The sequence below is a fragment of the Nymphaea colorata genome, chromosome 11, assembly GCF_008831285.2.
Source record: "Nymphaea colorata isolate Beijing-Zhang1983 chromosome 11, ASM883128v2, whole genome shotgun sequence".
Taxonomy (NCBI): domain Eukaryota; kingdom Viridiplantae; phylum Streptophyta; class Magnoliopsida; order Nymphaeales; family Nymphaeaceae; genus Nymphaea; species Nymphaea colorata.
The window spans coordinates 19,286,140-19,302,665 of NC_045148.1; the positions used below are offsets into that span (position 1 = coordinate 19,286,140).

The following is a 16,526-nucleotide window of genomic DNA, read 5'->3' on the forward strand; positions in this document are numbered from 1 at the left end:
GTCCCGGTAGTAGATTTGTTGAAGCATTCTCGCCAGCGACTAAACCAGCTACCATCAAAACTGAGTTAGCCATTAGTTTATAACTCGCAGATGCGTCAACTCAACCTATGGAATGTGGTCTCTTGTTTAGGGTCTTTACGCTAGCACTGTTGTGTCTTCCATTTCTTTTGGTGTCGGAATACATATGGTAGTTTCTTGCTACTCTTATCGATGACATTATGCTTACAAGTAGTAAATCCAAGTTTCAAATGAGTTAAATTCTTCGCTTTATTGAAGCCTTTGCTAGTAACGGCTCGGTTCATGAGCATTGAAGTGCGTTTAACTAGCTCATACAGGGTTCTTCCTCAACCGGCATTGTTGTGCATGCAAACTATTGAAAAGGCTCGAAATGCTTACTGCCAAGGCTGTCTCTACAACAATGGCTGCCAAATATTGCCTATAAGCTAAAGATGCAGACCTTTTAATTTATCGAAACTTGGACGGTGGCCTGCAATACCTCACAATGTCTAAGCCTGATTTGTCTTACAGTGTCAAATTTGTGAGCCAGTTCATTCAATCTCACACGCATTTTCAGATGCTCAAATGCATAGCTTGGTGTTCATGTCAGTTTACTTATCTGATCGATCATTCACCTGTCAATCGGATTGGGCCCTTCATGATTGGACAAGAAGTGTTCTTACATGCCCTTCAACTGCTGGATATGTACCTTCTTGTTCTTGGTGGCGCAATTATATCCTGTGGAGTGCAAAAAAGAAAAAAAAAGCCTCTTACCCATCACACGTGGTGGGCCGTATGCATTCCACATTGCCCTTTGGCAGCCACAGGGGCACGTGTTTTTATGGAGGGGCTCCACACATCGAGCTTCCTTCTTGGCCGAGCATTTTTCATGAATGATGGTGATGCTACATTTGCTTCTAGTGTTTTAGTTCTTGAAACTGAAACAAAATAAGCTAATGATCATTTTGGCAGAGTCCTGCTGTGTGCTTGGATCGACCTCGTATTTATTTATCAAATCATGTGGCCGTCCCTTCCTACATTCAGAGAAATGCAAGTAGTTTGTTTTCAGTTCTCGAAGGCGTTATGGTGGTAACGAATGGTCTCATACTCAGATGTCCAGGGTTCTAGAGCTGGTACATAGAGATAGAGCGGCTACCGGAGGCAAGAACATCTACCCTTATTTTTTTTTTGAGACGATAGGGTATTAACCTCCTCCACCTTTCTTACGGGCGAGGAGTTATTAACCTCCAACACAGGTAGGATATGATGCTTGCACATAAGAAGTACTCAAACCACCTATTGGTTTCGTACCTTACTATAACTGGTGGGTTCATCCATTTTACTACCCTTCTCGTAAGGAAAAAAAGAAGAAGAAAAGTTATAATCGTTTCATGCTTTAGGTAGCACATTTAACTCATCTCTCTTCTTTAATACAAGCAGGGCGGAAGGTGCTCGCTGCCCGGTAAAACCAGCTCCCCCTCTTCTCTAAGACCCAGCCTGCGTTCTTCTACCGGCCATGCATTGTCAAAACGCCTGGCATGGAAATGGGTGAAACGACGTAAAGTGCCCCCACCGAAGATGTACCCTCCCTCGATTTACAAGCCCGGGCGAGCTCAGAAATGGCATTTGAATTAGCTAAATACAGGTGGGGATGATCCCAGATCACATTCAGAATGAACAAAAACTCCGAACCCTCGTCTTCAATCTGATCCACTTGGGTTCAACTATGGACTCAGTAGACTTGAACTTCGAGTCTCGGCTTACTGCACCCTTTATTTTTCTCCGTAGTCCTGCATCCCGTGGGACTGAACCAAGGAGCCCTGAACATAGCCAGGTTGTCCTCAAGATACCATGTTGCTATTTGCCTGTGATTCATCCGTTGGCAACCGCAAAGCCTCTAGCCAAGCCAGGTACAACTGTAATTATACATGCTGAAAAGAAGCAGCATGCACATCTCAAGGTGGCAGGCAAAACATGTTAAGATAGTGGAATCCTCACACCTCAATCTTGAATACCTCAAAAAAATGAAATAGAGTGCTGGAACGTACGGACATTGGAATCTGAATAATTCTGAATTTTGAGCCCCGAAGGACAAACCAGCCACGAAAAGAGAGGAACGGACTTTCATTTCATATCAGTTGACAGTGCCAACAACGCAGACTCGAGAGAATTTGACAGCTTATCTCTTAACTTTGTATAGGAGTTCACAACAGAAGGCTTGTTCTCTTCAAACCTAAGCACTTCTTGGTTGCTTTCTAACTGACCTACCAAGAACTTTCTAAGACTTGCCTCTGCAACATTGATAAGACTTAAGGAAGAATGTGCAAGCATAAACTTCGAAACCAAAACTCCCGCAAGAAGATACTGATTTGCCTTTACAAGTTCTGCGATGAAATGCGGGAAGATAATCCTACTAAAAATATAGCATCTTTCTTTTATTTCTCCATTCCCACCTGCATGCTTAAGAATGTTCAGTTGATCCTCTAGATAACCACGTAAAAAATATCCAGCCAAGTAGCAGAGGTAAGAAGTCACGTTTCTGTACTGAGCATCAGACACCACAGCAGACATGATTCCTGCTGATAGAATGAGGGCCAAAAGTTCAGAATCCCCACTTGATGCTTCTCGGCTGCCTCCTTCCTTCAACTTAGCATCAACAATTGCTAAACACTCGAACCATAGTGTTTGGTAGGGAAGGAGGAGTACAAATTTCAGAGCCACAAAGCAATCAATACTGATTAGCAGTAGGCTCAAGCTTCTGGCTTCATCTTCATCCAGCAATGTGACTTTTGGATTGACCAGTGACTGATCGATACATTTCACCATCTCTGAAAATTGTGAAAGCCCTACCAGCTTTAGGAGCAGAATCCTCCAACAGGCATGGAGGGGGTGAACAGAGAAGGCATGGTCACACTTTTCTTCCTGCACCACTAAATCGTCTTGAAATGTTTCCCAACCATCATCCCACTCATCATTGTTCCAGTTGTGTCCTGTTCCATGCACATCATCATCTTTCCCGTCCTGTTCTTCAGTACGAAGCTGACCATCAAAAGAGAAAAGCCCTTCCCATTCTTTAAGAAGGCATTGAAGGGTATGCATGTGTGTCCCTGAGACGGCACTAGTAGCCAAGTAAGAAAAACAAGATACTGCAGACTGTATTGAATTGAGATCGTTTGGTGTAATTTCTATACCAGGCCAAGCAGCTGAAACCATCTCATTTGATTTGAGAGCAACCAAAGTATTTGTAAATTTCCTACACATCCCATGCTTATCTTCTCCATCATGCCCAACCGACTCACTAATCGCTGGAGATAAAGACTCTGCCCATCCTTCCCAAGGTAGAACAGTTGAGATCTCAGCAGTATGAGAGCCCTCCTTTTTCCCAGTGATGGATTGTAGAAGCTCCAACGCATACACCCGATACATGTTAGCCACTTGCACATTCTCAGAAAATGCATAAAGAACATCCCTTACCGCATATCTCACCTTCTTTATATTTCCCGAACAGTCCACCTGCTTGCTAAGTGAAGACATCAAAACTTGCAACTTTTGACTAACATCTGGAGAACTACTCATATTCGAAAGAAGAGACTCAGTCAGATTCACATAAAAGCAACATAGTTCACTGTCAGCATCATCTGCATTGCCTCCTGTATTGGTAGTCATCAGACTCTCGGTTGTAACTTCAATATATAAATCAGCAACAGCCCCAAAACCACAACCAGCAAAGACCATCGTTTTGCAGAAATCCAAAACATGAGTCTCATAAGCATCCAGCAGCCCATCTTCAACGTATAGAAAAATGGTTTCCCAGCCTTCCTTGGTTGATATTTTATTCTCAATCACCATGGCTAACAAAAATGTCAGGTATCTTGACAGACAGTCCCATTTAGAAAGAACAGGGCCCTTTTGAGGTTTCTCATGGAACATAATTTTGTGGATATCATTGGCCAATTTTATCCATAGATTTAAAAGCAAGACAAGACATTCTTGCCACGATGAATCATCTGTTGAAATAGGGGGACGCGAACAGGGCAGACTTAACATGTAGTACCTCCTAAACATGTCCAATGCATCCTTCTCCAGAATATCTTCAAAATATCTGCTACATCTTTCATAATTCTTCTCAAGTTCAAAAATTAGAACTCTAAAATCATCAGAGCTAACTCCATCCTTCACTTCCATTCCATTTTCTAGATCATTCAACAAACACAAAATAAGATGCTTATACACATCCTGCCTTGACAAGAATCCTGGTTCATCAAAATTGCAAACCAGCACATCAACCATCTGTGCCAAAGCTTCCACAGTAGATTCATCAATGTGACTACAAACTTCATTATGCAACTGCCCAACATTCAAACCATCCAATCCAGCAATATTTTTGAAGTTAAGGTCATTGATGAAGGACACTCTCTTGCATTGTTCCTTTAAAGCATTGTAGAATTCACAAAAGTTTGAAACATGTAAGTTTCCACCATGAATTCCAAGAGATGGTGAGTCCACTTCTCCTAACTGCGAGTAGCAATCAGATAGAATACCGTACAAGTAGGAAAGCCGTTGTTTCTTATGGCCATCAATCTCAGAATAAACATTTGAAGAAATCATGTGGACAACTTTTGATGGACATGCTAACAAATCTTTCTTGTAAGGTGAAATCTCAGCCTCAATGTCGTCCTCCGTCCATATTTCAGATACAAGGGAAGAGCTCAGATAATGGAGAAGCACCTGCAGCAAATGCACTTAAAAAAATGAAGCACAGTGGGACTCATGCTTTCCGTGTACATAAAGACACTCACATGGGTTCATGCATGTATGTGCAGATGCAGACAGATGCAGACAGAAGGACAAGTATACCTGATGCTTTGTAAAATGAAGTAATTTTTACTATTTTAGGGAATCTTTTACCATGGTGTTATAGGCGTCCCATTGCAACAGATCACATTCCATTAAGGTGGTTTCACTTCTGAAACACCTCATTAGTGCCAAGGAAGTTTAAAATTTCCTTCAAGCTCACCATGTTCCTATCATTTCACGCTGATTTCAGCAAGTCCCAGAAAGAATGAGGGAAGAAACTTTGAGCTGGCAAGTATTAACCAAGAATTTTTCATCTTCTGACCTTTTTCTTATGGAATTTTTGAATCATATCACGGGATATGTGAGTTTCTCCTCTTTCCTTCATGTCAACAATTTGTGATGAGGCCTAGAGCAGGGTGACTTCCTCCCCACTTGGATGAACAAACATGGCTATACTTTCTTATGATTACAGAATACTTAATTCATGGAAATAATTCCTTCATTAAAAAAATGACAGGAAACCACACACCTATCCACCAGATCTTGTCTGGACGCTTGCACTGTTTAATGATGGTTCAAAAAAATCCTAAAGATGCGAATCACAATTGTTCTTTTAGTGCATGGATAAACCATTGAGATCTGACCTCACTGTGGATGACCCTCCAATACATTCTCCCATTTAATCTGACTAACAAACACTTACTAACAAGCTTTGAAGTAAACACCGAAGTATAATTGGGTCACAGCAGTCAGAGTCAATTGTTAATTGTTAATTTCTGAACCCATGTTTTTTGCCACCTGCACAATAAATGGAGAGAGCAAGAGAGAGAGAGAGAGAGAGAGCGAGAGAGAGAGAGTACCTCAAACTGACTTATTCCATAAGCATCTGCAAGTTTTAAAGCATTTTGTAAGATGTGCCTCTTTTCATGCCTAACAGAATCGATGAAAGCAAATACAGTATCCCGCACATAGCCTTTGTCACCAGATAGAAAACGTGCAGTTTCAATTCCTGGTATTATTTCCTCAAGGGCTCTTGCTTGATCTGCCAAGTTTTTCTGCTCTTCCAATTTGGATTTCCATTCTCTCCAAAAGGCAGATTGAACACTATCAGCGTCTTCTATGACACCTAACAGCATACAGAAGAACTATTTTAGTTTATCAAGACATTCATGTGGACAAGAGCAAAATATTAGACTGCTCAGAGTTAAATGTTTAATCATAAAGGTCACTAACAAATTTCAGCAATCAAGTAGTGTCAATATATGCCTTCTGATAATAAAGATCTATTTTACTTTCAGCTTCCTATGACAGTCAACTTGATGAACCACATTAAAGAAGTATGAAAATACTATATTTATTCCAAATTTTCCATGTCCATCATGCATCAGAGAACCAGTGTTAGTCTGGACTATTGGCAGGATTTAATTCTGGGCTGCAAAGTAAGTAAAATATAATAAGAGATTACATGAGATGCAAAATCACTATATCTCTGACTACCTGAACCAGGTGATGCACGTGCACCTTGAAAAGTCTGCAAGAGAAGGTTCCTTCTTTCACTAGGGCTCCTGCATTGAGAATTGTGCAACAAGCCATAGCGCATTCCAAGGTCTGTGATACCAGATATTTCTTTATACTCTTTTCTATCACGCATTTGCTCCTCAATGATTTCCACACCGCGAAAAGCATCCCCAAGGTTCAACAAGTATAAGCATCCATTTCTGTCTGTCTCTTCATCAGAAGATGCTTTTATTATTGATTTTGCAAGAGAAGCAACCAGATCATCTCTAGGAGCAATATTATTGTTCACCAACCAGGAGATGATCACTTTTGCAGCTTGGAAAGTAACACTCTTATAGGGTTCTGCAGAAGAGTTTAGTAGAGGATGCTCCTTCTTAGCAAATGTTGTACTGCTGCTGATGAAGTCAAGTAACCATGGGAGCTGTAAAGCTGCAAAAGAACAAAATTTTCCATTTTCTTTAAGTAGATAATCCCAGCTAGCATTGCCATTTTCATGAACCTCTTTCCCAACATTACTAAGTAAACTTTTCAAGTCCCCATGAAGTTGTTCAAGACATTCTTTCTCAGAGAAAGAGCTGTTTAGTGCCATATTGATGGAGTAACCTTTAGCGTCCATTATATCTTGCATACTGCAGCTAGAAAGTGAGACTTGGGAGGAACCAGAAATGGATGCATTTGGAGGTCGGGTGCCAGTCTGCTGTACCAAGTTTTCACATTGACTCTGCAAATTCAAATCTTTCCAAGCTTGAAGTAACTCAAGGACTGATTCCTCATCACAATGGCTTAAAGCGAAACTTATTAACTCCTTTCGGGAACTTACATCCATCTTGTCAAGAGTGGGTCCTCTTCCAATTGCTGCACATAAATCCCAAATCGAACCATGTCCTTTTCTTGCCAAAACAAGACAAAGGTCGAAGGCCAGCTCAAGATCACCTGTAACAGCAGCTTCCCTTGCCACACTTTCCTCTACAGTAGCTATATCATCTGGAGAGTTAAGACCAAGAAGCTTTGCAACCTCCAGAATTTCATCTACATTAAGATATGCTGTAGATTGACTTCTGAGTACCATATTAATTATTTCCATAGGGCTTCTTATCTGCCTATACTGCACAGGCAGCACAGTCACGCCAAGATTTGGAAGTTTAACAGTAAGTGCATCAATCAGGTCTATTTCTGCTCTAACGGTTTTGCTGTTTGGAAAGAGATTTAAGCATTCCTTGGCCTTCCAGATCTGCAATGAAAGAATGTAATCTTTTGATGAGGTGGGGCATGACTCAAACAGCAACACTTCAAAAACCAGAAAAATAGAAAATTTGAAATAATATTCAAGTACATAAATTCTAGAAACTAGAAAGTGCAGCTTTTTGAGAGGATACAAGGAGCATAATATTTAAATTAAGAACTTTCATGTGATCTGCTGCGGATAGAACCTGCATATGAAATTAATGCAAAAAATACTGCCGTCCAAGTGTTGAGGGAATCTAGTGGATGCTACCATATATAACTAAGATCTATTTGGATCTCCTACCCAACTGCCTGTTCCATCCCCTTAATACTACTATTTTCTGACATACATCTCTGAATTTGTTAGAGATCTTTTCTAAAATCAATAACTTTTAGGTTTTTTGCTGTTGAAATTTACAGCCATGCACGGTCGTCATTACAGCTTAAATATTGAATGGGATGGCCAGGCGTTTGGTGCAGAGCCCTAAATTTAATTAAAAATCTTTAAGAATTACTCATTTCCAATTTCAATTTATCTTTGGCTTGGTTACCCACAAATATACATTTGTGGCTCTGAACAATTAAATGACATATTTAATTCCTCAAAAAAAAAAAAAGTAAAGATGACATGGCAGATTCATGCAGTCGCTGTTATCACCACGAAAACTCCAGTAACTTTAGGAGCTAACAAAACAGTTATAACCAGTTTTATAAACTAAATAACTACGATAGTGACAAATAATGCACAAAATGACGACAGTTTTTGCAATAAACTTGTTGGTACACCTACTTGAGGATAACTGTTAAGTTTGTACATATGGATCGGGTCACCCAGACCCGACCCATTTGATCCACATGCCCAACACATCATGGGCGGTGGCATACTTGTAAATCTTATTGTTATTTTGTGTATTTTATGATGTACCTAAATCGTGATTAATATATAATGATAACAAGAGGCAGACGTCATTTGTTTCTGCTCTCTTTCATCTCTCTCTTGCTTGGACGTGCAGCCCACTTCTCTCTTCCTCCTCTTGCATCTAAGTTCATTCGGTGGTTTCGTATTAGATATCAAAATTTTACATGGTATCAGAGCCAGGTTTTGCCATTGAGAATGTTCGGTAAGAATCTCTAATTTCTGCCCTAATCTTTGTTTCTTTCTGCCCTAATCCTCAAATCTCCATTTTCTGCCCTAATCCCCAAATTTCTGCCCTAACCCTAATCCCCAAATTTCTGCCCTAATCTTCCCTCATCCTATCGTTTACCTTAATCTGCCCTAACCCTACCATCTGCCCTAATCCTATTGTCTGCCCTACCGTCAGCCACCTAACCCTAATCTCAAAATTTCAAATTTTCTCCTATTTTCTGATTATTGCATTTATGGATCCCCACCGCAATTCCAGCATCTTGTCGTCCAATTTCCTCTCCCAACTTATCTCACAAAAGCTAAATCATACCAATTATTTGACATGGAAACGTCAAATAGTCTCGTTCATCAAGAGTCACCGTCTCTATGGACATCTTGATAGAAATCTAGCACCAATATCTGTAACCAGAAAACAGCACTCATGCAGGAAGATAGAGATAGAGAGAGAGAGAGAGAGGGAGAGAGAGAATGAAAACAAGAAGAAACTGAGGAGAAGAAGCCGTAGCCAAAATGGTTTGCACGGCCTCTATTTATAATCCCATTTCCAGAATTCTAAGAGTCTCCAATCGTAGAATCCTAGGAGATTTCACAAGCTCCAAGGACATTAATTACATCATAGAAACCTAAGAGACTTCACATATTACAAGGATATTAACTACAACATAGAATCCTAAGAGACTTCCCATATAACAAGGATATTAACTACAACATAGAATCCTAGGAGACTCTTCACATGTTACAAGGACATTAAATATCTTAACACATTCTACAAGGAGGTGGAATCCTAAGAGACTCCTCTTCAACGTGCTGGTGAAGGATTTATATTTTAACACATCTCAATGGCACCACACCTGCGCCACCTGAATGGATTATGTGAGAGGTGAAGAATGTTGCAGGGCAAGTTCAAGAGACTATTGCAGAAATCAATCCTAAATATGAGATGTGGATGGCTCATGATCAATCTCTCGTTGCTTATATCACCTCCACACTATCAGAGGAAGTTTTGGCGGGTGTTGATGATGATCTTTCAGCACTTGAGTTGTGGAATGTACTTGCTACCACATATTCTCAAATATCAGAAGCGAGATTTCTACAACTCAAGAGGCAATTTCAGGATATCAAGCGAGGTACACGTTCAGTCTTGGAATATATACATGAGATAAAAAATGTTAGCGATCGGCTTGCCATCATAGGGCATCCAGTCAGTGACAAGGACAAGGTACAACAGGCTTTGAGTGGATTGGGGCCAGATTTTGATGTTTTCTGCACTGCTTTAGAGGTATTGCCCGTTCTTCCCTCTTTTGAAGACTTGAAAGCAAAGTTGATTCAACATGAAGCAAGTCGTGTACAACGACATGAATTAGTTTATTCTGGCGGTCACAATGTATTGGTCACTGGGACCCATGCTATACAAGGAAGTCGTCCAAGGGTTTGGAACTCACAGACAGGGATGAGGAGAGGTATCCTTCCAACACCTAACACAAATGCACAGACAAATGTACCCCGAAGGATACCTACTTGTTTTTATTGCAATAAGAGAGGTCATGTGAAGTCAGAATGTTGCCATAACCCATAGAACAAGGGAAAACAGGTCCGGCGGGACAATAAGGCAGCAGAGTCATCTGTTTCGAACATGACTGCGGCATCGAACATTTCCCCTGATGTGCAACAGATTCTAATGACTGATAGAAATGTAACACCAATATCTGTAACCCGAAAACAGCACTCACGCAGGAAGAGAGAGAGAGAGAGAGAGAGAGAGAGAGAGAGAGAGAGAGAGAGAGAGAATGAAAACAAGAAGAAACTGAGGAGAAGAAGCCGTAGCCAAAATGGTTTGCACGGCCTCTATTTATAATCTCATTTTCAGAATTCTAAGAGTCTCCAATCGTAGAATCCTAGGAGATTTCACAAGCTCCAAGGACATTAATTACATCATAGAAACCTAAGAGACTTCACATATTACAAGGATATTAACTACAACATAGAATCCTAGGAGACTTCCCATATAACAAGGATATTAACTATAACATAGAATCCTAGGAGACTCTTCACATGTTACAAGGACATTAAATATTTTAACACATTCTACAAGGAGGTGGAATCCTAAGAGACTCCTCTTCAACGTGCTGGTGAAGGATTTATATTTTAACACCCTCCCTCAAGTTGTGCATGGTTTTGCACCATGTACAACTTGCCTTTTAGAAACCAGAATCGTTCCTTTGTTAATCCTTTTGTAAATAAGTCTGCAACTTGTTCATCTGTACGAACATAAATAGGCTGAATTTCCTTGTCTTCCACCTTTTGTCTAACAAAGTGTTGATCAATCTCAATGTGCTTTGTTCGACCATGTTGTACGGGATTAAAGGCAATGTTAATAGCGCTTTGATTATCGCACATTAACATTGATGTTTTAATCTTTTCTCCAATGTCTTCTAGCAAATGTCTAACCCATGTAACTTCAGCAGTACCTGCAGGTACTGCAGCCATGCATCTGTATTCAGCTTCAGTGCTGGATCTTGCTACTGCCTTTTGCTTTCGACAACTCCAAGACACAAGATTACGTCCAATGAAAATACAAAAACCAGAAATGGACTTTCTTTGATCGGGATCTCCAGCCCAATCTGCATCTGTGAATGTCATAAGTTGATGTCCAGTAGTTATATTTTCACTCTTACCATAAACTAAGCCATCTCCTGCTGTCCCTTTAAGATATCTTAATATTCTTTTGACAGCATCCATGTGAGTATCTCTAGGTGCATGCATAAATTGGGATACTTGATTCACAGCATATATAATATCTGGTCTAGTAAATGTAAGATATTGAAGTGCCCCAACAATACTTCGATATTGCGTAGGATCTTCATATAACTCCCCATCTTGAGCACTTAGTCTTTGATTTAGAACACTAGGAGTTCCAACAGGCTTACAATCAGACATACCTGACTTTTTCAACAAATCCAACGTGTATTTCTGTTGTGTCAATGTGAGGCGATTATTGTGCCTATCAATCTCCACTCCAAGAAAGAATCGTAAATCACCAAGCTCTTTCATTTTGAAGTTTTGCATCATCAAAACTTTAGCTTCTTCTATGTGTTTTTCTGAATTGCCTGTGATAACAATATCATCAACATATATAAGAAGTAAAGTAAATATGTTTTCCTTTCGATAAATGAAAAGAGAGTGATCTAGAGGACATCTCCGAAAACCACATTCTTGAATCTTGCAAGAGAAACTGTCAAACCACGAACGTGAGGCCTGTTTAAGTCCATAAATAGATTTTCTTAGTTTGCAAACCCATGCATGAGAGTCTCCTTTCGTGTATCCTGGAGGTTGTTCCATATATACTTCCTCCCTTAAATCACCATGAAGAAAAGCATTCTTCACGTCCATTTGATGTAGTCTCCATCCATATTCAACTGCCAATGATATAATCACGCGAATTGTTCCCATTTTGATCACAGGGCTGAATGTCTCATCATAATCTTCTCCATATTGTTGTGTAAACCCTTTTGCTACTAACCTTGCTTTGTGTCTTTCTATGCTACCGTCAGGTTTGTATTTAATTTTGTATACCCATTTGGAGCCCACTACGTTCTTTTCGTGTGGCCTCGGAACGATCTCCCATGTTCCACATTCATGCAAGGCATCCATTTCTTCTTTCATAGCTTTTCTCCAATGATGTGATTTTGATGCTTGATCAAATGAAGTAGGTTCTTCCTCCTTGCCAACTTTTGCCATGAATAACTGAAAATCAAGTGATAAAGAATCATAGCTAACCCACCTGTGAATGGGATGACGAATGCGTTGGGATCTTCTAAGGTGGGGCATGTTGTCTTCTTCACTGTGAGCATCTCTGTCCCTTAGTCGTCGACTGTAGATAAGACCCGAATATCGATGTGCATCGTTGCTCTGTTCACTATTGTTTTCGTGATGACTTGATGACTGTGTTGGATCTTCTTGATTTTCACTTTGAGCCATATCCGACGGTTGTATTGCTCTCTCTGAATCTTCACTTTGAGGCACATCATTTTCTATAACAGGATCTGCATTGAATAACTGTGTACTGGTCCAGGGATCATAAGATTCAATGGTCATAGGCATTTCATTTGTATTATCAAAACTATGTTCATCAAAAATGACATTTCTTGAAGTTTTGATACGTTTAGTTGTTGGATCATAGCATCGAAAACCTTTATATTCATCAGCATATCCAACGAATCTACATTGAATAGCTTTGTCTTGAAACTTGTTCCTCAAGGCAGCATCAACGTGAACATAGCATACACAACCAAAAACCTTCAAGTTCTTGTAATCAGGTTGTTTGCCTAAGAGTGTAAAATATGGCGATTTAGACATCAAGAGTGTCATAGGCAAACAATTTATTATGTATACAGCAGTATGGAAGGCTTCAGTCCACAAGGAAATGGGCACATTAGTATCATGCATCATGCTCATGGCGCTTTCAACTATATGTCGATGTTTCCGCTCAACTACACCATTTTGTTGTGGTGTGTAAGGGCAGGAAATTTGTCTAGTTATCCCTTTTTCACGTAGAAATTCAATAAAATCAAGCGAAGAATATTCTCCCCCTCCATCACATTGAAAATGCACCACATTGGATGAAAATTTAGTTTGAATCATGGCATAGAAGTTTCGAAATATGTGAGGTACTTCTGATTTGTGTTTCATGAAGTAAATCCAGGTGAAACGTGAGTAAGAGTCAATGAATAAGACATAATATCTTGACCCAGACATGGAATCAATAGGGGCTGGCCCCCATACATCAGAAAAAATAGTTTCAAAAGGTTTGGAAGCCCTTTGATTTATATTATGGAAAGGTAAAACATGACTCTTACAAAGTCCACAACTTGAACATTTTTTGACACTTGAAGTAAGAGGTAAACTTGATCTTGGAATGAGACTATCTGTGACAAGTTTTTCAATGAAATGTCGACCACAGTGTCCTAGCCGACTATGCCACAAATCAGACTCCAAAAATTGGTTAGGGCCCCTTACTTTTGATTGAAAATGGCAAGAACTTGGCACTGATGATGCATTATGAGAAAGAGAAAATGTCTTCAATCCTATATCAAAAGTGGATGAATCCTTGGGTAGACATTCCTTGAGGACGTACATATTCCCTTGACGCTCCCCTCTAGCGAACATTTTCTTCGTTTGGAGGTCCTTGACATAGACAGAAGAAGGTGTGAATTCAACAGAAGAGCTTGTATCATCAATGAGTTTAGAAATGGATATGATGTTCTTTTTGATATTGGGAGCAAGAACAACATTAGACAGTGATAGAGACGAGGATGACAATGGAATATGTGCATTTCCAATATGTGTAATAGGATGAGATTTTCCATCACCTGTTATAATGCAACTTCTACCGTAATGAGGGGATAAGTTAGTCAATTTACCTGCATTTCCTGTCACATGGGTAGCTGCACCTGAATCCAAGAACCATTCTCCCTGCTCATTTTGCTTTATAGTCATCTTTGAGAATGCGGCCATCAATAGCTGTTGCATATCTTCAGCGGTGGATTTAGAACTTTGTCCTCCTTGTTTATAATCATGTCTTACCCCTTTGTTTTTATTTTGAGGATTAAACCAACATTGTGCCTTCATGTGTCCTTTCTTGTTGCACTGAAAACAAATTGGTATTTTTCTTGAAGTATCCAAAGGAGACATACCTTGGTTATGTGGTGTTGGTAGAATGCCACGACCACCATGGTTGGAGTTCCCATGACTCTTACCAAACTTTACATTCATAGCCAACACATTTTGGGAGTTCCCTTGATCAGTCCTTTCAATGACTCTTTTCATATTCATTTCATGTTGGAGAAGTTTACCTTGTAGTTCGTTGAAGGAAGGCAGAACAGGAAGGACCTCAAGAGCTGTAATAAAAGCATGATAATCATGCCCAAGTCCATTCAAGGTTTGCTGCACCTTTTCCTTATCAGAAATGTTATTCCCTGAGGCAGCAAGTTGGTCTGCGACGGCCTTAATACGCCCCAAATAATCCATGATAGACGTTGAACCTTTGCTCAAATTCTGAAATTCTTTCTTTAAGTACATAATTCGAGCTTCTGATATTTGGGAAAAGGTATCAGCAAGGGTTTCCCATAATTCTTCTGCAGTACAATCATCAGAAACTGAAAGTAACACTTGTTGAGATAAAGTGGACAAAATATACGCAACCAGACTTTGATCACGTCTCATCCACATAGCATGTTCAGGATTGTTGTCTTCATGAACATCAATAACTTCTCCTGCCTCATTTTTTATTTCCTGTAAGACGGATATTGGTGGAGCCTTTGTTGAACCATCGAGATGTCCAAAGAGGCCTTGACTTCTTATGAAAGGCATGATTTGCCTTTTCCAGATCAGATAATTCTCATGGTTGAGTTTTTCGGTAATAAGGTGAGGAAGAAAACTTGAGGACATGCCAGAATGCGAAAGGTTTTCCATGACAGCAGAAAGGAATGGTATATAGGTAGAAGATGAGAGGGAAAGAAGACACGATATAACAAGATGTGTCCTTGGTAAGCAAGAAGAAAAAGGAACAAGAATTGCGCAAGAGAAAAGTAAATTCAGGATAGAGACAAGATGAGAAAAGAGTTCTAACCAGATCAGACCTGTTTGGGCATTTCGTTTGGTAGAGATAACGTAACCTGGCGCTCTGATACCATGATAGAAATGTAACACCAATATCTGTAACCCGAAAACAGCACTCACGCAGGAAGAGAGAGAGAGAGAGAGAGAGAGAGAGAGAGAGAATGAAAACAAGAAGAAACTGAGGAGAAGAAGCCGTAGCCAAAATGGTTTGCACGGCCTCTATTTATAATCTCATTTTCAGAATTCTAAGAGTCTCCAATCGTAGAATCCTAGGAGATTTCACAAGCTCCAAGGACATTAATTACATCATAGAAACCTAAGAGACTTCACATATTACAAGGATATTAACTACAACATAGAATCCTAGGAGACTTCCCATATAACAAGGATATTAACTATAACATAGAATCCTAGGAGACTCTTCACATGTTACAAGGACATTAAATATTTTAACACATTCTACAAGGAGGTGGAATCCTAAGAGACTCCTCTTCAACGTGCTGGTGAAGGATTTATATTTTAACAATGACAACGTTGTCTAAAATCAATCTCAAGAAAAATGAGGAAGGACAATGGTATGTGGATTCTGGTGTTGCAGCTCATGTAACTGGTGACGCAAGTAAGCTTTCTAGTGTTCTCCCTTATTTAGCTAAAGGCTCAGTTGTCACAGGAGATGGTTCCCATAAAAAAATATCACATATTGGAAATGCATACTTATCCATGGCTCATTCCTCAATACCTTTAAAGAATGTTCTTGTTGTTCCAAATGCCAAGAAAAATATCATTTCTGTGTCAAAGCTTATTGATGATACTCATTCCTCTGTTGAGTTTACTCCTTCTGTTTATGTTAAGGATGCTCGAACCAAGAAGACATTAGCTGAGGGTGTTCGCAAAGGAGACATGTACGTCATTGAAGAAGCTCCAAGAGTGCCTACGTCTTGTGTTTCAGATTCATCATTCCCCAGTCATAGTGAAGTCAATATCACAGAGTATGATATGCCATCTCTTTGTAACGGTCGTTTAGCACATTTTAGTCGTTCTTTCATTCAAAGTCTTGTTGCAGACGGACTATTACAAAAGTCCTGTTTAAGTCCTGTCAGTGAGTCTAGCATGTGCTCAAGTTGTCATATTTGTAAGAGCCATGCTCTTCCTTTTCAATCAATAAATAAGCGAGCTTCGAAATTATTTGACACCATTCATTCTAATGATTGGGGGCCTGCTCCTA

General features: G+C 39.8%; 1 protein-coding gene across 1 annotated transcript in view; it reads right to left on the reverse strand.

The window, feature by feature from the left end:
- Nucleotides 1–1,309: 1,309 nt before the first annotated feature.
- LOC116264741 (MAG2-interacting protein 2) overlaps nucleotides 1,310–16,526 on the reverse strand; it is a 30,630-nt gene continuing 15,413 nt past the window's right edge. Inside the window, exons 9-11 of the mRNA XM_031645114.2 lie at nucleotides 6,292–7,543; nucleotides 5,655–5,920; nucleotides 1,310–4,725 (exon numbers count right to left, since the gene is read on the reverse strand). Coding sequence (XP_031500974.1) covers nucleotides 2,122–4,725; nucleotides 5,655–5,920; nucleotides 6,292–7,543 — 4,122 coding nt within the window. The 3' untranslated portion in view covers nucleotides 1,310–2,121. The remainder of the gene's footprint in view (nucleotides 4,726–5,654; nucleotides 5,921–6,291; nucleotides 7,544–16,526) is intronic.